This window comes from Mesoplodon bidens (assembly GCF_964165515.1).
Source record: "Mesoplodon bidens genome assembly, chromosome: 2".
Taxonomy (NCBI): Eukaryota; Metazoa; Chordata; class Mammalia; order Artiodactyla; family Ziphiidae; genus Mesoplodon; species Mesoplodon bidens.
In genome coordinates, this window is record NC_138177.1 from 50,678,315 (window position 1) to 50,704,501 (window position 26,187).

At 43.8% G+C, this 26,187-nt stretch overlaps 2 protein-coding genes across 8 annotated transcripts in view; one reads left to right on the plus strand and one right to left on the minus strand.

The window, feature by feature from the left end:
• The window catches only part of YOD1 (YOD1 deubiquitinase), a gene marked incomplete at its 5' end in the record, with an annotated part of 285,339 nt that overhangs the window by 105,900 nt on the left and 153,252 nt on the right, over nt 1–26,187 (minus strand). The gene's annotated exons all lie outside the window — the stretch shown is intronic.
• On the plus strand, nt 20,174–26,157 carry IL24 (interleukin 24). Of its 7 annotated transcripts, none has more exons than XM_081224642.1 (7): nt 20,174–20,330; nt 21,646–21,847; nt 22,941–23,003; nt 23,870–24,028; nt 24,127–24,192; nt 24,487–24,561; nt 25,464–26,154. In XM_081224642.1, exons 2-7 carry the CDS (start codon nt 21,677–21,679, stop codon nt 25,545–25,547), a joined length of 618 nt encoding a protein of 205 aa, XP_081080768.1. In that variant the 5' UTR covers nt 20,174–20,330; nt 21,646–21,676; the 3' UTR covers nt 25,548–26,154. The 7 variants fall into 7 exon arrangements, with proteins under 7 accessions (XP_081080768.1, XP_081080767.1, XP_081080769.1 ...); XM_081224641.1 differs by having other exon boundaries at nt 21,649–21,847; nt 25,464–26,152; XM_081224643.1 differs by having other exon boundaries at nt 21,649–21,847; nt 24,490–24,561; nt 25,464–26,152.

Genomic DNA, 26,187 nt, shown 5'->3' on the forward strand with positions numbered 1-26,187 from the left:
AAGTATCTTGTTCAAGTTTATAGCTAATAATGGTGAGGGTAAAATATGATAGAGGAGGCAGCCTGGAGAACCGTGCATTTAACCACTTCACTTTGCTGCCTGGCTGGAATGCCCAGTACGTAGAGAACACTTGATCAATAGAGGCTCTGGATATAGCAGTGCTCTGCCTGAAGGGTAAAGTGATGAGCCTTCCTGTCAAGCTGTGGCACTAACTATTAACTTCCTGGTGCAACTTATCTCTGTAACATCTGTACTGAACTTAATTTTTGCATGGATCTGAATCTTGTTTCCTCAAAAAGCAGAACAAGTTCCTTTGGAGGTGATAAGATAAATATACTAAATCTCAGGTTGACCTATCAGTTCTGATTACTCTTAGCTCTTAGACCTTGGATTAAGAATCTTAGACCGCTCTACTTCTCTGGGCCTCAGTTTCTGTTGAGAGATTGCATATAGAAATAGACAATGGATAGACCATGTATAAAAGTAGAACTCTGATCCACAATCTGCAGCAACCAGCCCAGGAAACCAATACATTATCTGCAGCAAACAGCCTAGGAAGCCAGTCTGCTATCTGTAAGTCAGACTTGTATGAAATGAGACCACAATCTCTAGCAACCAGCTCATGAAGCCAAACAATAACTCCTGTAGCCACTGGATCCAAATGGCCAGGATTTGATTAAAAACCGACAGCTTCCCTAATTTTTGTCCCCACTTGCAACCTAGCATGAACCAGAAAAAGCCAGATAATTCACCCCTAACCAATCACATAGGATGCTCTGCTTCTAGTTAGCCTACTTCCCCACACCAACAGCCTCCAAGCAAGGCATACCTGATGGCTTCTTTGTTTTCTCCTGTAAAGCTTTCCCACTTCTGCAGGCCTTTGAGTCTCTGCCAAAACACGTGATGGTGGCTGACTTCCTTTCTATAACAAGCTCTGAAAAAATAGCCTTTGCCTGTTCTCATTTGATTGGTCTTCATTTACTCCACATTGCGTTTGTAGAATGAAAGAGTTGGGACAGATGATTCTGAATTCTAGAAACTGGATGTGCTATCGCTGTCTCAGGAGATCAGATGTAGCTACTGCTGCCTTAATTACCAGAGGGGTTTGCATGGTTCCTGTATCATCAGTTTTGGATTTAGAATTTTAGGTGAGCATATCTGATTGGAAAGACCTAGGTGATGCCCTAGATGCCAGGGAGACTCGACAAGCCTTCCCTCTGATGGGAGGTGGGCTCAGAAGGAAGAGCATCCCCCAAACTTAGGAAGGAGATCCAGTTGCAGGGTGACTAAAAAGGGTAAAAAAAGCCTGCTGTATCTCTCATTTCCACCATGCCTTTGGATTGACCCAATTCCCTGTTTTCAAGGATTCAGGCCTTCTCCAACATGGTCCAGTATAATTTTGTCTGCTCGTTCTTCCTCCATACAGATGGAGAGCAAACGGACCATTCTCCTGCTGGACTCTTAAGTTCCTGCAGGACAGGACCGTGTCTTTTCAGCTTTTTAGCCTACCCTATCTCAGCAAAAATTACTTTATTGATAAGGACTGAATTCAAAAGCAGGAGAATGGAATGCGTTTTAAAAAATTAAAAAAAAAACTAAATGAAATTGGTTTCTCTATGTGTGTGGCTCTTAGTTAATTTTTTCATGAATTAATGGCTTTGGCTTTTGTTAGAAAATAGATAACACACCCTGCAGACTGGGCCTTGCCAACAGGAGGCAGCAGAACAACAGTTGGTGAAAGAATAAACTAATAGGGCCGCACCCCTAATTCACAGGAAGGTTGGCAGGTTGAACACTCTCCCGTTCAACCCAACTGTCAGGAGCACAATGAGCCAGTCACTTAATGGGAAGAGGGTAGGACTCAGAGACCTACCCTCTGAGGCAGGAAGGAGGCAGGAAGCTGTGGATTAAAGCCAGAGTGCTAATACCTTTCAGAGTACATTCTTTGTCTCACTGAACATTAGAGGTGGGCAAGAATTTACAGATCACTTTACAGGGTAACTGAGGTTCAGAGAGGGAAAGTGAGTTGTCCAAGTTTACACAGTGAGTTATGGCAGGGTTGGCATTAAAACTCAGGTCCTTGTACTTCCAGGATCACTAAATCTCAATTCAATTAAAGAAGAAGTAAAAATCACTCAGATTGGAAATGAAGAAGTACAACAGTCTTTATTCATAGATGACATGCCTATCCAGGGAGGAAGATCCAATGGATTTATGAAAAGCTAGTAGAACTAATAAGAAAGTTTCGTTTGGTAGCAGGATATAAGATCAACATACAAAGATCAATTGTATTTCCATACACCATCAACACACAACTGGAACTTGAAATTGTAAAAAAATACTGTTTAAAATAACATCAAAAAGTTTGAAATCCTTGGAGATAAATCAAGAACAAAAGATGTAAAACAACTCTACACTGAAAACTGTAAACCATTGCTGGGAGAAATGGAAGATTATTTAATAATGGAATGATGTACTATATTCATAGGTCTCAATATTACCATGTCAATTTCCCCCAAATTGATCTATAATTTCAATGCAATCACAACATAAATTTCAGTAGCCTTTTTTTTAGGTAGTAACTGACAAATCCACTTTAAAATTCATATTAAAAAGCAAAAGACATAAAATAGCCAAAATAACTTTGAAAAAGAAGAACAAAGTTGGAGGATTAATGTTATTAGATTTCAAGACTTATATAAAGCAATGGCAATGAAGGTAGTGTGGTACTGGTGTAAAAACAGATAAATAGATCAATAGAACAGAATGGAAAGTCCGGAAAAAGACCCACACAACTAGGGGCAATTGATTTTCTACAATAGTACAGAGGTAATTTAGTAGAGATAGAATAATCTTTCAAGAAATGGTGCTAAAATAATTGGATATTGTATAGACAAAAATAAACTTGGATCTATACTTTACTTCATATATACATGTTAACTCAAAGTGGACCATCAATCTAAATGTAAAATCTACAACTATAAAATTTCTCAAAGAAAATCTGAGGAAAAAAATCCTTCTGACTTTGAGTTAGCCAAAGATGTCTTAGATACAACACCAAAAGCAGAATCCATAAAAAAACAAATTGATAAGTTGGACTTCACTAAAGTTAACCACTTCTGCTCTTTAAAAGACACCTAAGAAAATGAAAAGACAACCCATAGTCTGGGAGTAAATATTTGCAAATCCCTATATATAATAAGGGATGTGGGTCCAGAAAATATAAAGAATACTCAAAACTCAAATATAAGAACACAACCCAATTAAAACTTGGGCAAGAGATTTGAACGGACACCAAAGAAGATAAATATATGCAAAAATAAGAGAAGCACATGAAAAGATGCTCAATATTGTTTGTCATTAAGTATATGCAAATTAAAACCACAGTGAGAGAGAGTTGAAGATGGCAGAGTAGGACGTGCTCTCATTCCCTCTTGCAAGAGCACCAGAATCACAACTAACTGCTAAACAATCATCGACAGGAAGACACTGGAACTCACCGAAAAAGATACCCCGCACCCAAAGACAAAGGAGAAGCTGCAATGAGCTTGTAGGAGGGGTGCCATCACAATAAAATCAAATCCCATAACTGCTGGGTGGGTGACTCACAAACTGAAGAACACTTATACCACAGAAGTCCACCCACTGGAGTGAAGGTTCTGAGCCCCACATCAGGCTTCCTAACCTGGGTGTCTGGCAACAGGAGGAGGAATACCTAGAGAATCAGACTTTGAAGACTAGCGGGATTTGACTGCAGGACTTTGACAGGACTTGGGGAAACAAGACTTCATACTTGGAGGGCACACACAAAGTAGTGTGTGCATCGGGACATAGGGGAAGGAGCAGTGACCCCACAGGAGACTGAACCAGACCTACCTGCTAGTGTTGGAGGGTCTCCTGCAGAGGCAGGTGGTGGCTGTGTCTCACGGTGAGGACAAGGACACAGGCAGCAGAAGTTCTGGGAAGTACTCCTTGGCGTGAGTCCTCCCAGAGTCCACCATTAGCCTCACCAAAGAGACCTTGGAGGCTCCAGTGTTGGGTCGCCTCAGGCCAAACAACCAACAGGGAGGGAACCCAGCCCCAACCATTAGCAGACAAGTGGAGTAAAGTTTTACTGAGCTCAGTCCACCAAAGCAACAGCCAGCTCTACCCACCACCAGTCCCTCCCATCAGGAAGCTTGCACAAGCCTCTTAGATAGCCTCAATCACCAGAGGGCAGACAGCAAAAGCAAGAAGAACTACAGTCCTGCAGCCTGTGAAACAAAAACCACATTCACAGAAAGATAGACAAGATGAAAAGGCAGAGGGCTATGTACCAGATGAAGAAACAAGATAAAAACCCAGAAAAACAACTAAATGAAGTGGAGATAGGCAACCTTCCAGAAAAAGAATTCAGAATAATGATAGTGAAGATGATCCAGGACCTCAGAAAAACAAGGGAGGCAAAGGTCGACACGATGCAAGAAATGTTTAACAAAGACCTAGAAGAAGTAACGAACAAACAAACAGAGATGAACAGTACAATAACTGAGATGAAAAATACACTAGAAGGAATCAGTAGCAGAATAACTGAGGCAGAAGAACGGATAAGTGACCTAGAAGACAGAATGGTGGAATTCACTGCTGTGGAACAGAATAAAGAAAAAAGAATGAAAAGAAATGAAGACAGCCTAAGTGACTTCTGGGACAACATTAAAAACAACAACATTCGTATTATAGGGGTCCCAGAAGGAGAAAAGAGAGAGGAAGGACCAGAGAAAATATTTGAAGACATTATAGTTGAAAACTTCCCTAAGTCTGTTCCATCCCTAGGGGATGGAAAAAGATATTCCATGCAAAAGGAAATCAAAAGAAAGCTGGAGTAGCAATACTCATATCAGATAAAATAGACTTTAAAATAAAGAATGTTACGAGAGACAAGGAAGGACATGACATAATGATCAAGGGATGAATCCAAGAAGAAGATAGAAGAATTATAAATATGTATGCACCCAACATAGGAGCACCTCAATACATAAGGCAACTGCTAACAATGATAGAAGAGGAAATCGACAGTAACACAATAAGAGTGGGGGATTTTAACACCTCACTTACACCAAGAGACAGATCATCTAAAATGAAAAAAATTAAGGAAACAGAAACTTTAAGTGACACAATAGACCAGATAGATTTAATTGATATTTATAGGACACTCCATCCAAAAACAGCAGATTACACTTTCTTCTCAAGTGTGCACAGAACATTCTCCAGGATAGATCACATCTTGGGTCACAAATCAAGCCTCAGTAAATTTAAGAAAATTGAAATCATATCAAACATCTTTTCTGACCACAATGCTCTGAGATTAGAAATGAATTACAGGGAAGAAGACGTAAAAAACACAAACACATGGAGGCTAAACAATACGTTACTAAATAACCAAGAGATCACTGAAGAAATCAAAGAGGAAATCAAAAAGTACCTAGAGACAAATGACAATGAGAACACGATGATCCAAAACCTATGGGATGCAGCAAAAGCAGTTCTAAGAGGGAATTTTATAGCTATACAAGCCTACCTCAAGAAACAAGAAACATCTCAAATAAACAATCTAACCTTACACCTAAAGGAACTAGAGAAAGAACAAACAAAACCCAAAATTAGCAGAAGGAAAGAAATCATCAAGATCAGAGCAGAAATAACTGAAATAGAAACAAAGAAAACAATAGCAAAGATCAATAAAACTAAAAGCTGGTTCTTTGAGAAGATAAACAAAATTGATAAACCATTAGCCAGACTCATCAAGAAAAAGAGGGAGAGGACTCAAATCCATAAAATTAGAAATGAAAAAGGAGAAGTTACAACAGACACAACAGAAATACAAAGCATCCTAAGACACTACTACAAGCAACTCTATGCCAATAAAATGGACAACCTGGAAGAAATGGATAAATTATTAGAAAGGTATAACCTTCCAAGACTGAACCAGGAAGAAACAGAAAATATGAACAGACCAATCACAAATAATGAAATTGAAACTGTGATTAAAAATCTTCCAACAAACAAAAGTCCAGGATCAGATGGCTTCACAGGTGAATTCTATCTAAAATTTAGAGAAGGGCTAACACCCATCTTTCTCAAACTCTTCCAAAACATTGCAGAGGAAGGAACACTCCCAAACTCATTCTATGAGACCACCATCACCCTGATACCAAAACCAGACAAAGCTACTACAAAAAAAGAAAATTACAGACCAATATGACTGATGAATATAGATGCAAAAATTCTCAACAAAATACTAGCAAACAGAATCCAACAACACATTAAAAGGATCATACACCATGATCAAGTGGGATTTATCCCAGGGATGCAAGGATTCTTCAATGTATGCAAATCAAACAATGTGATAGACCATATTAACAAATTGAAAAATAAAAACCATATGATCATCTCAATAGATGCAGAAAAAGCTTTTGACAAAATTCAACATCCATTTATAATAAGAACTCTCCAGAAAGTGGGCATAGAGGGAACCTACCTCAACATAATAAAGGCCATATATGACAAACCCACAGCAAACAGCATTCTCAGTGGTGAAAAACTGAAAACATTTCCTCTAAGATCAGTAATGAGACAAGGATGTCCAGTCTCACCACTATTATTCAACATGGTTTTGGAAGTCCTAGCCATGGCAATCAGAGAACAAAAAGAAATAAAAGGAATACAAATTGGAAAAGAAGAAGTAAAACTGTCACTGTTTGCAGATGACATGATACTCTACATAGAGAACCCTAAAGATGCCACCAGAAAACTACTAGAGCTAATCAATGAATTTGGTAAAGTTGCAGGATACAAAATTAATGCACAGAAATCTCTTGCATTCTTATACACTAACGATGAAAATTCTGAGAGAGAAATTAAGGAAATGCTCCCATTTACCATTGCAACAAAAAGAATAAAATACCTAGGAATAAACCTACCTAGAGAGACAAAAGACCTATATGCAGAAAACTATAAGACACCGATGAAAGAAATTAAAGATGATACCAACAGATGGAGAGTTATACCATGTTCTTGGATTGGAAGAAGCAATATTGTGAAAATGACTATACTACCCAAAGCAATCTACAGATTCAATGTAATCTCTATCAAATTACCAGTGGCATTTTTTTACGGAACTAGAACAAAAAAGTCTTTAAGTTTGTATGGAGACACAAAAGACCCCTAATCGCCAAAGCAGTCTTGAGGGAAAGAAACAGAGCTGGAGGAATCAGACTCCCTGACTTCAGACTATACTACAAAGCTACAGTAATGAAGACAATATGGTGCTGGTACAAAAACAGAAATGTAGAAATGGGTTTACCAGAGGTAAACCCACGCACCCATGGTCAACTAATCTATGACAAAGGAGGCAAGGATATACAATAGAGAAAAGACAGTCTCTTCAATAAGTGGTGCTGGGAAAACTGGACAGCTACATGTAAAAGAATGAAATTAGAACACTCCCTAACATCATACACAAAAATAAACTCAAAATGTATTAGAGACCTAAATGTAAAACCAGACACTATAAAACTCTTAGAGGAAAACATAGGAAGAACACGCTTTGACATAAATCACAGCAAGTTCTTTTTTGATCCACCTCTTAGAATCATGGAAATAAAAACAAAAATAAACAAATGGGACCTAATGAAACTTAAAAGCTTTTGCAAAGCAAAGGAAACTACAAACAAGACGAAAAGACAACCCTCAGAGTGGGAGAAAATATTTGCAAACAAATCAACGGCCAAGCTTCCTGTTGAGATCCCAAAGTGCTACCCGCTAGGTGTCATGGTAGCCCATGGTGATCCCCTAAAAGGGACAGAAAATCAGCTTCGAATTATCTCATTCTGTGATTGGATTAAACTAATGTGGAATTACCAATCCCCTACCCTCCTTCCAGAAGCAAATATAAATCCACCTCAGAGGATGATAATATCCTAAACTTGAGATTATCTTTATAACTTTTCAAATACAATGTCGGGGAATGTTTAGAATAGGCAAAACCATAGAGACAGAAAGAAAACCAGTTTTTTCCAGGGACTAAGGGGAGAGAGGAGTGTGGTGTGATCCTATGGCTATGAGGTTTCTTTCTGGGGTAATGAAAATGTTCTGAAATTAGATAATGGTGCTGATTGCACAATTCTGTGAATATACAAAAACCCACTGAATTGTACACTTTTCAGTGAATTATAAAAGGGTGAATTATATGTCAATAAAGCTATTATTTTAAAAATGAAGGGCTTCCCTGGTGGCACAATGGTTAAGAATCCGCCTGCCAATGCAGGGGACACGGGTTCAAGCCCTGGTCCGGGAAGATCCCACATGTCGCAGAGCAACTAAGCCCGTGCACCACAACTACTGAGCCTGTGTGCCACAACTACTAAAGCCCGTGCTCCTAGAGCCCATGCTCGGCAACAAGAGAAGACACTGCAATGAGAAGCCTGTGCACTGCAACAAAGAGTATAGCCCCCTAGAGAAAGCCTGCGTGCAGCAATGAAGACCCAACGCAGCCAAAAACAAAATAAATAAAGGTGAAATAAAAACATTTCAGATCAACAGACTTTAGAGGAAAGTAGAAATAGTTAAGGTATAGTGATTTTAGGACAAAATGATTTGTCTTCTTAGGAAATGATTTAGTTCTCATTTACTTTCATTACAATTGTTAATCAAAAAAGAGCCCACTCAATGCATTCTGGTCTTGACGTTTTCATATTTTCTCATGTGACTTCTCTTGGGGCTGGACTATTATTTTTGTTAAGTTTTCTAAATTTTTTCCTTTTTTATTGATGTATAATTGACATACACTATTATATTAGATTTAGGTGTACAACTCAGTGATTCAATATTTATATATATCATGAAATGATCCCCACAATAAGCCTAGTTACCTTCTGTCACCATGCAATATTATTATAATATTGTTGATTATATTCCCTATTCTGTACATTACATCCCCATGACTTACTTATTTTATAACTGGAAGTTTGTACCTCATAATCCCCTTCATCAATTTCTCCCACCCTTCTATTTATCATTTCAAAGCAACTTCACAAGTTCTCTAAACAGATTGATAAAAACTGGGATGGGCCATAGTATATTCTGGCATATTCTACTGTTTCAATATGGAATACTATTATGAGCACTTTAAAATTTTTTCCTAAACAGAAGCTCATATAGTTAGAGGTTAAATGTTTTTTTGTAGCTGTATCAAGCTCTTTTCATTATTAAAAGGCATTAAATGTGTCATGGTAATATATAAAAATACTATTAATAGTATTCTAAGAGTAGCTAACTCTTTTTCATACTTCCTAATGTGTCAGGCTATCTTCTATGTACCTTGCATGTATTTTCTCATTTAATCCCCACAAATACCTATGAGGTGGGTAGTGTTATTCTCACTTTACAAATGAGGAAACTGAAGCATAGAGGAATCAAGTGACTTACCCATGGTCACACAGCTCTAAGTCTCAGAGCCGGGGGTCCACACACAAAGTGTGGCTCCATGGCTGCATGCTTTCCCGTGTACTGTACTGCCTCCCATACACCCAGGCTTGGAGTCAGAGACCTGAGGTCAAGCCTAGGTAGTCCCGTTTTTTAGCTCTACAAGCTTAGGCAAATCACTGTTTAGTGAAGTTTTCCTCTTTGCCTTGGCTTCCTCATTGTTAAAATGGAGATAATGATGTATGCTCTGTTTCACAGGGTTTTTGTGAATATCAAATGGTGGAAGTATTTAGTAATGTACTACACAACAGGCTGGCTGGCTTACTGGACTAGTGCTGAGACCTACCCCTAACCATTCCCCCACACACCGCTAAGAAATGATGAATTCCAGTCCCATGCTACCAAAAGCTGCCCAAACCCATCATTCTGGAGGTATGTGGGCATCCTGGGACCAAGAAAGTCTCTGAGTGTAAACTGGAAAATTTGCTTCACTGAACTCTGTAATACTTTGGGCCCAAACATCCTATTAAGGGTGAATATGACCTTGCAACATTTTTTGGCTGGCGCAAATTGGGGCTGAGAACCTGGTGAGGAGAGTCCCATTCTCACCGTCCCTGGGGCAGCCCTTGGAGCTTGCCATCGTTGGCTCAGCCAGCTCTGATGGCATGGATGGTTCATGGACAAAGCTATGAGGAACACCCCTCTGGGAATTCTCAAAACACTCTAGAGAGTGGAGCCCTGCAAGAGCCTGCTAGCTTTATATCAACACTGGGCACCACAGCACTCTGAGATTTTTAATTTCTAACTTTTCATCCCAGGTTAATGAATTGTGGACTTTCAGATTCTGTTAATCCAGGTTGTTTTTATTCTCATCTTATTGTGGGAAAGCAGAATTCACTCAACCAGGATCAAGCAATTAGACCCATTAGATCAGCTTTCTGGTGGGGCCATGTCTCTGGCCTGGAAAGAGAGGTGGTGACTTCAAGGCAGGAACTAGTCCACAGAGGGAAACACCCTCTCTTCATTTTCATGAGTAATAACATTTCCCAAGAGGATACTTTTTGGAAGTTAAAGTCAGAGTCTGAGTGGAGAGAGCCCCACTCGCTATTGCTGGAAGCAGCTTCTACTCTTCACCAGTCCTTTGACTTTTGATCATTCCCTGGATTTGATCATTTAACTGTGGGCTAGGGCTGAAGCTAAGGAGCCAAAAAAATCTATTTTGGGTTAAGAACCCAAATCGTGTCTCTTTTCCAGTACCATATGTAAGCATTTTCAGGGACACAATCTCTACTTTCTCACATTCTGGGACATATTCAGACCTGCTGGGCCTTAGCCTGCCTTGCTTTGAAAGTTTTAAAATCCATGTAGTAAGTGAGTGTGTGTGTGGTGTGTGTGAGTGTGTGTGTGTGTCTGTTGGCTTGTCCAAAACTTTTTACTGGCATCTGTGAGTAGAAGGGTCCTCTCCATCACTCCTGCCAAGAGCACAGGGCACTCTCTTGCAGACAAGGATTTCAGACTTCCATCCATGCTCCATTCCAGAGCTGTTTCCCCTTTATGTGACTCCTGAGTGACTGAGCAGCCAATTCCTGGATCCCAAAGTGGTCAGCATCATGCCATAACCTGACCTCATCCTGACGAATGCATACTTTTCATTGTATTCAAGGAGAAAGCAGTACTTTGCATCAAAGAAGAATTTTGAGACTCTCTGTGACTTATAATGAGTTGTCTAAATAACATGTAGAATAACAGTTTTGTCTATAGCAGAGTCTACATTCATTTTCTGAGGGTTGAAAGGGACTTTAAAAGTGTTTAAATCCCTCTCTCCTCTAACACTCCTTCCGTATTAGGTTAGGCTATGTTATACTGCAGTAGCAGACAATACCTTAACCTTTCTCAGTGGCTTATTACGACAAAAATTATTTCTCACTTATATTACATGTCTGATATGTGTTAGCATGGGCAATCTGCTCATCATGGCTACTCAGGGACACAGGCAAAGGAAACACTTCCATCCCTTAATGCTGCCATCCCAACACAGGAAGGATAGGAGAGAGCATGGAGAACTGTGCACTGGGTTTTAAATGCTTCCACCTGAAAGGACACCTGATTCTTCCACTTATATTTCACTGGTCGAAATAGTCACGTGGCCATGCTGAGCTTCCATGGGGCAGGGAAGTGCAATTTTCCTGTCTCCCAAGAAGAAGGAAACTGTAAATGTGAGGAGCAACTGCAACGTCTACCATACTTCTCAGTGGATATCCCACCTAGAATACTTCCAGAGATTTCTACTTCTTTATTCATGCGATGAGATGACCCACCAAAATGCAGACTCTGAATCATTTTGAATACTTTTCATATCGAGTATCTTACTATTTGTTTATTTCTTTAATAACCTATTCTGTTGTGCTGAGCAATGTGAGGAAAAGAGAAGATCATATCTGTTCCTTTGCCCTCCCAAGGTCCTAGACCAGGGGAAGGCGGGGGAGGGGGAGACAGAGGCAGAGAGGGAGAGGAAGGGTGGGGAGGGAAAGGGGCAAGGGAAGGGGAAAGATGAGATTCAGTGCCACAAAAGAAATTCAAATCCCTGTGGTGTTCAAGGGTGATAAAAATTCCTTGAAGCTTTTAAATAGCTTCAAGGAAGAAACCTTTAAAAACAGGTACAATTTTAATGCAAATGTCTCTTTCACTCTCAAATGGTGTTTGTTGCATTCGTTTTACACCAGTTATACAGAATAGTCTGAGGATGAAAAGAAAATCTATCCAGCCTGTAATCTTACTGCTTCAAAATAAGTATCATTAGCAGGATATATGTGTGTTTGTATATACACACACATATTGTGTATGTGCAGGTATGTGAACCATACATACATATACATGCAATCTGTTTTTGACAGTCGACAACATATCACTTCATCTTTCTATGTCGAGGCAACAGATGATGGTTAGTGTTTGGCACGTGGTAAGGATGCCCCAGATTCTGTGAACAGCAGAGCAGAGGCAGGAGTTGGAGGTGAGCAGCCCAGTTTGGCTGGGAGCATCATGAGCAGAGGTGTGGGAAGAGATAAAGCTGGAAAGGTGAGTAAGCCAGGTCTCAGAGAATGTGCACTTCCACCACAAGAATTTCAATAATTTTCTGTGGACAATGGTGAGACTAATGATTTATTTAAATTTTAAGTAACTTTTTAAAAACCTTACCCTTGTATTAAACGTGTATAAACTTGGAAAATACAGATAAGCTCTAGAAAAGGAAAACACCCATGATCTCATCACTCAAAGATAAACCTGTTCACATCTTGGTATTTATATTTCTAGATCATTTTCAACATGTACATATGCTCATTGTACTGTTTACAAAAATGGGACCATACTGCATATGTCATTCTGTAACCTGGTTTTTAAGCCTAAAATGTTATAAAAGGTTTTTTTGAAGAATGTAAAGACAAATTATATTTAGTGGTTGAATAGCATCCTATTACATGGACTCTAACCCATAGAAATAACCAGTTGAAGATCACATAAAAGTAAAAATAAATTTAATTTATCCTCTCCCTTAAATGCATTCCATTTACCTGGTTTTGAAATTAAGAATTTGGGCTTCCCTGGTGGCGCAGTGGTTGAGAGTCCGCCTGCCGATGCAGGGGACACGGGTTCGTGCCCCAGTCCGGGAAGATCCCACATGCCACGGAGCGGCTGGGCCCATGAGCCTGTGCGTCCAGAGCCTGTGCTCCGCAACGGGAGAGGCCGCAACAGTGAGAGGCCCACGTACCACAAAAAAAAAAAAAAGAATTGATTAAAAAACAAGCTAAAATGTTGAAGCCTCTGTGCTAGGCACTGATGGATACAGAAATGGAAAAAAGAGCAATGGGCTGGGGGGAGCTTTCCTTACCTGAAACCAAAGATAATTTTAGGGGTTCAGGAGTAATATGATCAGAGTTGTACATTTAGAAGGATCTTCTGGAGTAGTGTGCATTCTGTTGTAAAGAGGGATGAGACTGGGAGAGAGTCTATAAGACAGATGAAATTGGGACATTTCTCCCTTTGGCAGAATGGTGTGGGTGGCACAGAGAAAGCATGATGGCAGCAGTATGGAAGCTCTAGGATGGGACTAAGAGTTTCTTATTCACAGACCCAGGACTCTCTCTTGTGCTGGCCTAATCACAGACTCTGTTTCCCTGGGATTCTACAATCAGATAGGTGGTTATAGTATAATTTCATGAGTTTTTACTCTCATACTACGGACACACGCAAAGCTGGTCCAGGTGTTTAATAAGGCCATGGGATTCAAGGCCGTGTCTCCCAACCCAATGGTTGTTGCCTGAGCAAACTGGTCAACACTTGGCACAGACCGGTTTATAAACAGCCCAGGAGGCTATTGGGGCCTGTACATAATTAGCTTTGGGGATCAGTCACATGAAATGCACTTATTCAACAGGCGCTCACTGAGCACCTGCCATGTACCAGGTCCTGAGGGCCATTCTGAGATGGAGAAAACTCAGAGCTGGTGCCTAGGGAGGTCATGGCTTGGTGGACAAGACAACCAGGGCACAGAGAGCGATGACAACGGTGCCATCCGAAAAGAGCACAGGAGTGGAGTGACTGCTGTCTAGGACTCTAAAAATTTCCTTGTAGGTCTAGAGAATGAGTTTGGCTAGGAGGTAGGCAGAGGGGCTGTTTTGGGAGCACTGACGCTGATGAATGACTTGGGATGGGATACATCGCATTCCCACTGAAGCCTTTTCCCTCTCTTCCTCCTTCTCTCCCTCCCTCCCTCCCTCTTTCTCTCTCTCTCTTTCTCTTTCTCTCTTTCTTTCTTTTTCTTTCTCTCTTTCTCTCTCTCTTTCTTTTTCTTTCTTTCTTTCTTTCTTTCTTTCTTTCTTTCTTTCTTTCTTTCTTTCTTTCTTTCTTTCTTTCTTTCTTTCCTTCCTTCCTTCCTTTCCTTTCCTCCTTTCAAAAAAAAATATCTGTTAGAAAAAGCAACCTTAAAAAAAGAAAAGGCAACCTTGAATATGTGAGACACAGATTGGCACAGGGGACATGGACCATAATTCATCACCAGGATCTACTCAGGAGACTCTGTCACTATCATTTTCCCCAACCCTGTACACTGCTGTGTATTTATTTAAAATACTCTTGCCCTTGGGACTCCAAAGCTGATGCTCTGCAGGCTGTGGGAGGGTACAAGAGCCTGACTCCTGGCAGGCAGTTGCAGCTTTCAGAACTGCATGTCTCTTGTGCTTCTCTTTCTTGTGACTGGCCAAAGTCTTTGCTTAGAAAGCCGAGACCCAAGTCCTTCACCCCACTTCTCCATTCCTGTCTGTAGCTCCCAGGGCTCAATAACCCTAGGTTACTTTACATGTCCTGCAGCTGTATTTAAATTGCTGTTGTCCATTGATTTCCATTAACTTTCAAGCAAAAGAACAGTTATCCTCCTTCTTCCAGCAACTTCCAGAACCTTCTTCTCCTTGGTCCCCTACAGCAGCTGTGTGGCCATAGAATTAGTGGAGGTCACAGTGGTCTCCAGCAGGTGCCCTCCCTTTATTTTTGCTGGCAAACTCCTACTCAGGCTTCAAGCCTTAGATCAAATGTCACCTCCACTAGAAAGCTTCTCAACCCCTTCCAGCACCATCCAATACACACCTCACAGAGATTCTGCCTCACATTTATGTTTCCATTGGCTCCATCCTTCTGTTAATGGTGTTAACACATTCCTGTGACTCCTGTTGCAATTGATCTGTTTGCAAGTGTATCCACTCTACTGACTCATTAGAGCACAAATACTGGGTCTCAATTCTTTTTTTTAACAGCTTTATTGAGATATAATTTGCATACCATAGAGTTCACTGTTTAAAGTGTACAATTCAATGGGTTTTAGTATATTTACAGAGTGCATCACTATAATCTAATTTTAGAAGATTTTTCCTTACCCCCCAAAGAAACCTTGTACTCATTAGTAGTCACCCCCAATTCCTTCTATCCGCCCAGTCCCCAACTCCAAGCCCCAGGCAGCCAGTACTCTATTTTCTGTCTTTATAGCTGTGTCTTTTCTGGACATTTTATAAATTGTTATCATAGTCATTCATTTTTTGTACAGACTTATCCGACACTCAGTAGGTGCTTAGGAAATGTTTCTTCATTAAATGTGTGAATACATGCAAGATGGAGAAGTTGATGAAGGGTGGAACAGAGGAAAGAATACTGGACTGAGAGCCAGAAGACCTGCACTCTAGTTCTGATTCTGTCATTTATTTATGTGACCTAGGGAAGATTATTTGACTTTTCTGATACTTAGCTTTCTAGTCTGCAAAGGACAGTTAATAATATCTATCCTCTTTCTCATAACATACTTGTGACAGTGAATATCAAATGAGAAATTTCACTTGGGGGTACTTTGTACATCTGAGCATGCTGTACAGATGTAAGAATGATCTATGTTTGTTTTCACTCTCATCCTTTGAAATGCTTGTAATAATAAATCATTTATTACACTAGTGACAGAGGACAAGGTGGAACGGCAGAGTGCCAGTCTAAGGGGGCCAACTAGTGGACACCCACCCTTCATCTCTGCTCCTGGAATGACTGGCAGCTGAAACAGGGAAAAGGACTAACAAAAGCCCAGAAATCCCACATCTATCAGTGCGTGAGTTTCCCAGCCAAATAAGGAGATAACAATCCATTTTAGAGTGAAGATTAACTCAGTTTATGGGAAGAAAAATGGTGATGCAACTTTCTTTTATCTCTTGGGACTCAGGAAATACTAATTTGCATTCTCATCACTTCTCTCCCGCAGGGCATTTCCATCAATCAGAGAAGGAGGGGGTATTCAGGTTTAGGAGTGAGCTCTTTACTGCCGCACCCAGGAGTGGAGAAGGGAACCTTCTCCGTCCTGGTTCAGTCCTTTTCTCTCTATATAGGTTTAGGAGAATTTGTAGAGGATGTGGGGTGGGAACAGAGTTACTTCTCAAATGTAAAATTCAGACTGCAGACATGATATGACATACGTGAAATACATACATACATATACACATACATATGTGACAGGCGTGGCCTGAGAATAACAGAATAAACCTCCTCAATCTAATAAAGTATATTCAGGGAAGAAAGTGGCCTTGTAAATCAAAGTTTATCCTCAGAGGATCTTTTCTCCTGTCCAATATTATTGTGAAGAAAATTCTCCAAGTTTCCAGAGAGATTAGAAGAGCCCCTGGTCTTAGTCTGGTCCAGGATGGAGTTTGGATGAAAAAACATGGATCTGGACTAAGGGATCAGCCCCCCTTTCTCCAGCCTCTCAAAGTCTGAGACATCGAGCTTCTCCGGGAAAGAGGGGTGGGGGGAATGGTGGTGAGCCAGGGAGCCAGGCCTTGCCCATCTGCTCCCACCCAGGAGCCTTTGGGCACTGCCCTCCAAGTTGCCATCTTGTTTTGTCCCCTCTCCTGATCATGTCATCAGTCCACTGCTTCCCCCTGCCCCCAAGAAGGGTACCCTTCTAATCCTTCTCCATGCCTACGTCAGCTCTTTCCCCACAGCCACTACTCTCCTCTAGTCCAGGATTTTTTAGCCTCAGCTCTGTTGGCTTTGGGAATCACAAATTCTCTGTGGTGAGGGCTGTCCTGTGCACTGTAAAATGTCTCCAGACATTGTCAAATGTCCCCTGGGGGCAAAATTCCTCCACTGAGAATCACTGCTCTGGTTCCTTCTCCTTCACTTGAAGCCCCCGTTTGTTGTTTGTTAAGCATTTACCATGTGGAAGATACCGGATGGTCCTTCCTGTGTTTTATGTAAATGCTTCTCAAATTTTAATATACATAAGAATCATCTCGATAGGTTTTTTTTTGTTTTTTTGTGTGTGTTTTTTTTACATCTTTATTGGAGTATAATTGCTTTACAATGGTGTGTTAGTTTCTGCTTTATAACAAAGTTAATCAGTTATACGTATACATATGTTCCCATATCTCTTCCCTCTCGAGAGTTTTTAAAGTGCACCTTCTGGTTCAGTAGCTTTGGGGGAAGGGTCTGAGATTTTGCATTTCTAATGAGCTTGCAGATTTTGCTGTTTTGCTGGAGCACAGACTACACTTTGAGTACCAAGGCTCTATGTCACTGTGTCCTTGTGGACCTATGAGGACTCGGTTTTACAGATGAGGAAGAGAAGACTCAGAGAGCTCCTAGGGGCTCATCATGTTTTGGGCCCAGGTCTGCATGCAGGCAAAACGTGAACTCATAACCAGTGATCTCAGCTGTCGTGGGACCAAGGTCTTTGGGTTCTCCCCATGCTCTCCCTTCCCCGGTGAATCTTGCTACGATAAGCTCAGCCAAGTCTGAGATGCAGACACGTGTTTGCCTGGAAAGTCCATATTATATTACTCCTTCCTTAGACAGTATGAGCAGCTCATGACCCCAGGTGGATATTCTGGAGCCTGCTGAGCTGTCTCCATGACCTCATGCCTCTGTCCTAGCCTGCTCTGCTAACAGCTCATCCCTCCCACCCTCCTGCCTATCAGTAGAGAGTTGTCTAGGATTGCAGTTGCCCTAGGGGCTCACTTTTCCTCTCAGCTCACCTGTATAGTCTCTCCAGCCCTCTCCTGCCTCCCTGTCATCTATTACCCCAATACTCTTACTTTGTCTTCTTCTCTGTCTCAAAGTGCCTCTTGGCATCTTCTTCCCATCATAGTTAGGGATTTTTAGTAATGACCTAGACCCTGAAGGGAAAAAGGGTGGGTGATGTGGGCCCCTGCCTAGGACTAGGGGACAAGACTCCGGTCTTCCAGGAGCAAAGGACTCACGCGTGGTACCTGTAGCAGCAGTGGCAGCTGACCAGCCTGCTGGCTGGGGATTGCATCATGTATTTGCTTTACTAAAGAAAACAAACAATACTGTGAGTGTGATGGAGGGAAGGGGTGCTGGTGCCAGAGAGATTAAGGGTCGGCCACCTGGAGAGGTTGGAAAGGCTGTTCCTCCCAGGGTCCCCTGTTCTTCCTTCTCCCCGGAGCCGGAGAAAGTTATCCTGCCCCTCACATCACATTTCTACTCCCATGGCTTTGCCTGGACCTAGGCTTAAGGAAACTCTTAGAATGTTTGTGGAAGAAGGTAATTCAGAGCAGGGCTCGGCAACCTCTCTCTGCAAAGGGCCAGATAGTAAATATTTTCAACTTTGTGGGCCATATGGCCTCAAAGCTACTCATCCTCGTCTCTGTAGCACGAAAGCAACCCTAGACCACATGTAAACAAATGGGCATGGCTGTGTCCCAATAAAAATTTATTTATGGACACTGAAATGTTAATTCACACACTTTTATGTGTCACAAAACACATGTTTTTCTTCTGATTTGTTTTCAATCATTAAAAAATATAAAAACTATCCTTCTGTCACTGGGCTAAGCTATTCTTAGCTTATTCGTGGCCGGTAGTTTGCCCATTCCTCATTCAGAGTCCAATGTTTCTCAAACTGTTTCCCAGGGTCAGGCTGGGTTAAAGCAAGTTAAACCCACGCCTGGCCCCCTGCCTCTACAGGGTACTATAGGTTTCCAAGAGGGGCTGGCACATGCCAGTCTTCTCTAATTTACTGACAGTGAAATCCCTAGTTTCATGGAGAGTCTTGCAGACAAGCATCCTTCAGGACTAGATTCTGTGGAACATGCTTTGGGAACACTGCTCCAGTCTGACCCTCATTCTACACCCAGAGAACTGAAGGCTGAGTGCCTTCCTAGTTGGACACATGGCCAGGTCTCTCTCTCTTTTTTTTTTTTTTTGCGGTACACGGGCCTCTCACTGTTGTGGCCTCTCCCGTTGCGGAGCACAGGCTCCGGACGCGCAGGCTCAGCGGCCATGACTCACGGGCCCAGCCGCTCCGCGGCATGTGGGATCCTCCCGGACTGGGGCACGAACCCGTGTCCCCTGCATCGGCAGGCGGACTCTCAACCACTGCGCCACCAGGGAAGCCTGAGGCCAGGTCTCTTGATGGCACTGATGCTCCTGATGCTGCACTGCCGCATCCCCTGGGTGATCCCAGGCAGAGCAGCACCGCCGAGGCTAGACCACTAGCACACCAGGGCCCCCAGCCTTCCAGACCTGGCCATGTACAGCAGCTTCCTTATTCTACTTGAACCTGAGAAGGGGCACATTTTGGTTGAGTGATTGTACACCTGGGTGGCTGCATGTCAGGAAACACTCTTAAAATTCTTGTCCCTGACCGATTAAAGGAGAAGCATGTCTTGGCCATCCTTGGCCTCTGGGTTACTGTTGCATCATTAAATAGGGCTTAATTATTGAGTGATTTTAGCAGTAAGGAGACCAGTGTACCCTGTACAGTAACAATTGGTTTACCTGTGTATAGGGGTTACAAAGCACCTCTGTGTCACTTTCGCATTTACTCCTTACGCCTGCCCTCTGAGGGTGGCAGGATGGGTTTTCGTTTGTTTGCTTGTTTTAATTTTATGGATGCAGAAACTGAGGCTTGAGGTAGCTAGACAACCTGCCCTTGGCACACCAACAGTGGCAGAGCTAGAACTCAGACCCAGGTCTCACCTCACCTCAAAGGCTGCTTTCTCCATTGCCCCATTGTCTCAGAGTGAAGGGTGACTAGGCAGTGAAGCAATTCTCTAGAAAAGCATGACCAATTTCCCTTTCTCCACCTCCCTCTTCTTCCTCCACCCCTCCCCCACAGCCCCCGTATATAGGAACCTCCACAAAGCCTGGCTTGCCTGCGCACCTTTACTTTTGAAGCAGCTTCCATAGCTGGAAGAGGAGCCTTCCATTCACAGTTGCACCCTGATCTGTGAATGGTAGGGGTGCCTGCCCAACCCTCTTCCTCTCCAACAGGAACCAGCCACCTCTAAACAGCAAACCCTCAAGCATCACTTCTAGGACCTGAGGTGAGTGATGGGAGAGTCTTGAGTACTTGGCTTTGAAGCCTTACACTGACCGCTGCCCTACTGGGAAGGGGGGCTGGGGGATGGCAGAAGTCAACTTTTCCAGTGTTTAGGTAAGGGTGAGATGTATCATGAAGCTGAGCTGCTTCCTCGAGTTTAACACCAAGAAGACTTTAGGCTGGAGGAGAGGAAGGCCAGGAGGATTATGAGGCCTAGAGATGAATTTGCAAGACAGGCTGCAGATCCTGTGGAGTTTGAAAGAAGGGAACGGAAAGACTCTGAGTGAGAGGCTGAAGCACAGAGCTGCATGACAGGACAATGGGTGCTGGCCCTGGGCCCGCTTCTCTGGCCCATGTGTTGGCAGGCACTCCAGAGACAGGCCTTCTCCCTGCTTCCTGCCCAGTCTAGGGGTGGAAGACTGAGCATCCTCAGGTGTGAGACCAGGGCCAGGAGTAAGAAAGGGAGGGAGGGACTGAGCTCTGAGGAAAGAAGGAAGGAAGAAAAGCAAAGGACAAAGAAGTCAGGGAGAAGGAATCTCTGCATACAATTATGATAGACAGACAATGGGGTTCCCTTCCTCTGGCTTGGGGCTCTTCACAGCGTCTTTCAGTGGAAGGTTTTAAAGGTGATTCATCTGGAAATCTGACTCCTCCTCTTGTTCAGTTACCTGAAAATTTAATTCTTAGAGTCACAAGCCAGTCCGTTAGTTGAGGTGGCCTAGTGAGTGTGTGACCCTAACCTATCAATCAGCTAGTCCCTCCCTGTGGGTCAGGATTAAACCCACGGCTCCTCATGAGATGGAGGTGGCCTTCTCCTGGGGGAGAGGAGAAAGACCTGTCCACGTGTGTCTGGTGACTTAAGGGCAGAACTTAGACAGGCAAACGCCTAGTTAAGCTCTCTATCCTGCTGAGTTTGGGCTCCCTATATGAGTTCTTTGGCATATTATAAAAGAGTGAAGAAATGGCACTCCTCATTTCTTCACTCTTTTTGGTCAAATTCTGACTAGCAAGTTGTTGGTTACAGTTGACTGTAACAGATGCAGGGGGTGTGTGTGTGACATGGATGGGGGGGCAGATAGTGGGAAAGCCAGATCAATGGGTATGAGACCGAGGGTCAGAGAGAACCTTGCCCCACCCCAGGGCACCTCAGCAAGGCCACATGTTTGAATTATTCTAACACCGGGAACCTACTCTAGTTTCAGGTTTCCCATCTGTGTGTCCCCGAGGCTGGCCGAGGCACAGCCAAGGAGCATTACTCTGGGATGTACCCCTCCTGAGACAGAGGGCCTGCCTCAGGGGGATGCCTCCCTTTCTTCCAGCAGGATCGTCCTGGTCCTTCCTCTGCTGCAGATGGACTCTCCTGTGCACATGGTTGCCCTTCCCTGCCTGAGTCTGATCCTGCTTTTCTGGAGCCAGGGGCCAGGGGTCCAGGGCCAAGAATTCCAATTTGGGCCCTGCCAAGTAGAAGGGGTACTTCTTCAGGAACTGTGGGAAGCCTTCCAGGCCATGAAGGACATTGTGGTGAGTGAAACGCTGTTCTGAAGCCAGCCGTGGGGGTGATTCTGGGTAGAGGATAACATTTTATGATTATGGAGCCTTTTGCAGCTTGATCATCATTTTCCTATCCAGGAACTTAGTGAAGTCAGAGGTATCACAAGTCTACATTTCCTCTTGCACTTGGGGAAACTGAGGCTCAGAAAGATGTGGCCAGTCTGTAGGAAAAGAAACACAGCCCATGAGGAATAAAGAAGGGAGCCCGATTCATTTGAGCTTCATCTATGTCTCAGGGTTACATGAGACTCCACCAATGGGAAGTCATGGGAAATCCTTCGAGACCCACCAGAGTTTTCACCTACTACTTTGCCAGCTCCTACTATTCTGTTCCCACCTGCTTAGGCCTTGAGTAAAGGTCGAAAAATGTTTAATGCTGAGTTGGGAAAGAATGGTTAATAGAGCTTGTGACATGTACTCCTTAAAGGACAATCCAGATGCAAGGCAGAAAGAAGGAGCTTGATGAGGCAGCTAGGGAAGAGGGGAGGGTGCTGCATTGGAGACAGGTCACCTACGTATGATCTTGACCTTGAAACCAACCCGTACAGCAACCCCTACATTCGCCCCCATCAGTTTCCTTATTTGTACAATGAGGAGGTGGGACAAAGGAGCTCTAAAATTCCTTCCTCTCAAGCATTCTTTGGCTCAACATTCAAGAACTGGGATGAGTGGTGGGCTGCAGGGGAAGCTCCAAGGGGTAGCCCCCCGCCCCGCCGCAGAATATGGGGGTAACATCCCATTCCTCGTTGTTCTTAAACCACATGGGCTTATTTCTTCCTGCCTCAAGTGGCCAAAAGGATCAAACAGGTCCCTCATAAAGCTCTAAGAGCTCCTGGGATTCCATCTGCCCCTGGGGGCCAAGATTGGTGATTTTCTGGCCCTGGAACCTTGTACCCCAACCCCAGGGGCCAGCTCAGCATGGCCTTTCCTGGGTCCTCCCTCTGGCCTCTGAGATCTCACAGACTGGATAGATTTAGGGGTCTGGGGAAGCAGCGTGTATTTGCAAGGTTGGTTTCTATGCTGACCCCCAACCTGGAGACATCTGTTCTTTCTCTTCCCAAAGCAAGCTCAGGATAATATCACGAGCGTCCAGCTGCTGCGGAAGGAGGTTCTGCAGAATGTCTCGGTAATCAGATGCTGGGGAAGGATGGTGCCTCCTCTGGGTGGCTGGTCTTCTATGGGTGACGCTGAGGGGTTGTCTAGGGGAGGCTGACAGAAGACTACACTTCTGCCCTGGGCTGAGCCTGCACAGGACAGGGCTTGGTAGTGAGTCAGAGAAGTAATATCTGGGGTTGTCATCTCAGTATCTGGGGTATGTGAACATGTGGCATGAGGAGAGGGGCGGAGGAGAGGGGCGGAGGAGGGGCGGAGTTGCCATCAATCTAGATTTCTCTTTCGCTTTTGGCAGCCCAGTGAGCATGTGCTTAGGCCACTTCCATGCCCCCACTTTTTTCTCACCTGTTCCTCATCACCCATCTAGGCAGTGAGCACAGACGACTGAGCCCTGATCCCTGAGAGATGCTGAGCTTCCCTCTGTGGCACTTCAGAGGGCCAGTGTGCATTCCCTGTGCTCAAGGATACTAGTTTTCTTTTCTCCTCATTTCTTCTCCTTCCAAGCCTTTTCCCTGCCAACTCTCAACCAATCAAGATCTGGTGCTTTTCAAGGTCCATCACCGCCCAGAGCTATTAGAGAGGCCATGTGGTATAGAAGAAAGAATACTAACCAGATGGGAGTCAGGAATCCTGGGGGCTAGGCTGTGTCTGCCACTGACCGGCCGTGGGACCCTGGGTGAGTCCCTCCTTTCTGGGTCTGCGGTTCCTCCTGTCAAACAAAGGGGCCTGAAGGCTCCTTAAGATCTAACATTTATCAGCATCTCCTAGAGGATCGCTGCCTCTACTGTGCTTATCTTGCCTTGCATGGCACGTGAGTGGTTCATCCAGGGCTGGGGTGGGCAGAGGCCTTGGCTCCGCAATGACCCCGCCCCTCCCCAGGAGGCTGAAAGCTGCTACCTTATCCACGCCCTGCTGAAGTTCTACTTGAACACTGTCTTCAAAAACTACCGCGATAAGGCAGTTGAATTCAGGATCCTGAAGTCATTCTCTACTCTGGCCAACAACTTTATTGTCATCGTGTCCAAACTGCAACCCAGTGTGAGTAGAACAAAGCTGGGACTGAGGCCCACAGGAAATGCTATGTTTTCAGAAGACTCGTCTTCCCTTATTTGGCCCTGGCTTTTATTCCACGACAGGGAGCTGCAGGTGTCATGGAAAAGAGCACAGGCTCTGGGCACCGGCAGTTCTGGGCTCAAATCAAGGTCTGCTTCTAACCAACTGGGTGTCCATTTGCAAGGTGGTCAACCTCTCTGAGCTTTGGTTTTCTTATCTATAAAATGCTGATAATCACCCCTACGTGGCAAGACTACTGTGAGAATTAAAGGACACAGTCCCTGCTGCATGGTGGGAGTTCAGCATTGGCTACCTTGGGGACGCGGGATTTGGAGCTGTCTTCTTAGGCCTTGGGCACCCCTCTGGCGTCGTTAGGAAGGAGTGGGAGGCGGCTTGTCTCTGCTCCTACCCGACACTTGGCACACTTTTTGTCTGTTATCCAGCAGGAAAAGGAGATGTTTTCCATCAGTGAGAGTGCACGCAGGCGGTTTCTGCTGTTCCAGAGAGCATTTAAACAGGTAATCAAAGCCAGGAACTGAGAGCTGCCCAGCTGGAAGCAGACTAGTCTGAGGTGTCACACGATTGTTCCTTAGGGACCGAGTGCAGAATCCAGGGCAGCTGACTCCCCGTGGCTGGCCCCAAAGCCACCTGACTTAGCACAGCTGTAGCTGCATCAACTGCCATATCCTCTGCATAAATACCACAAATGGCAGCCTATTTCTCTGCCAGTTTTCAAGTTAAAGTGCTGTTATATTTCCCTGCAAGACGATTTCACTACTAAGGACATTCCCAAGTGAGAGTTTTATGGGTACTTGAGGTGGGCGATTGGAGTCAGAAGTGAGGGGGAAGGAAGGGAGAACCCCCGAGCACAACACACATTGCGTATTTTCCATGATGTTCAAAGGGTCTAGTCTGTGAAAAAGAATTATGGGAATTATGTTGCCTTGTCCTAAGTTAAGACAACAAAGAAAATCCCAATTTCATACCCAGCTCCCCCCACAAAACAAATACAATTTTGATCATTTTTTGAAGGAACAGATACCCCCGTTTATAAATAAATGGTGAAGAGCAATAATATACAAGGGAAAGGGGCCACCCAGGCCTCAGTTTCCTCATCTGCACAGTGGGCTCAGGGGATGGACAGAATCCACCCTGCACTGGGATTCTGATTCTTAGTGTCAGGGACTCCAGACGCTTTTCCCTTGCTCCTTATCCGTTGCCACTCACCAAGCCATCTGTCCTCACCTCCGAGGCAGACAACGCTCATAGACGGGGAATAATTGATGGGTAGGTGACTTTGTCAGAGGCCATCCCAAAGGGGACTCAGCCCATGATTTGGAGTCAGACCGGGTTCAGGTGTCGGAAGGAAACCTATTCTTGTGGCTAACATGACAGATCTTCAACTCTCCTTTCCCTTTAGTTGGACAGAGAAGCAGCTGTGACCAAAGCCTTTGGAGAAGTGGACATTCTCTTGACCTGGATGGAGAACTTCTACCAGCTCTGAAGGCCTAGGCCAGGATGTCCTCCTCGTTCTCTGTGTCATTTCAAACAAGCGTCCCTCCCCCTGATGTTCTCTGGGTGCTTCACATCCTTGACCATGGGCCCCATCCTTGGCCCAGGCTTATCCTCAAAGACTTCATTCTTTAAGTGACCCCAACAACAGTCGTGGAAGATTCCCTTGGGTGCTGTGAATAACCTACAAAGCAGATTCCTATATTTATTATAACGCTATTTAATTCCTATCAGTGTTTTAACCGATGCCATATTTATTTGTCAGAATGAAAGTTCTGTGAAGGCAGCAAGGACAGTGCCCCATGCTTCTCTCTGATCCTCCACGATCCTTGCCACCACGTGGGGTAGAGGATGGGTGCTCAGTAAATGCTTAATTGGATTTTTTTTTAACCTGTCTTTGAATTGTTGAGGAACAATGAGGGATGTTGGGATGTGAAGTTGAACTTTAGGGCATGGAAATCACATTGTCATGACACCTGCAGGGGTCATCTACAGAGCACTGGGATGAGGGTGAGGGCACTGGTTTGAAATATAAATGATAAAAGATATAATGCAGGGGGGTGCCCAGAACAAAGCAGACTCTCCCTAAACACCGCATTTCTTGCCCACACTCCCCTCCTCATCCCTGCCCC

Coding starts and splice junctions, on each gene's coding strand:
- IL24 (XM_081224642.1), top strand. CDS start 21,677: ATGGACTCTCCTGTGCACATGGTTGCCCTTCCCTGCCTGAGTCTGATC. Junction 24,029..24,126: donor TGTCCAAACTGCAACCCAGT/GTGAGTAGAACA, acceptor ATTCCACGACAG/GGAGCTGCAGGTGTCATGGA. Junction 24,193..24,486: donor AGTTCTGGGCTCAAATCAAG/GTCTGCTTCTAA, acceptor TCTGTTATCCAG/CAGGAAAAGGAGATGTTTTC.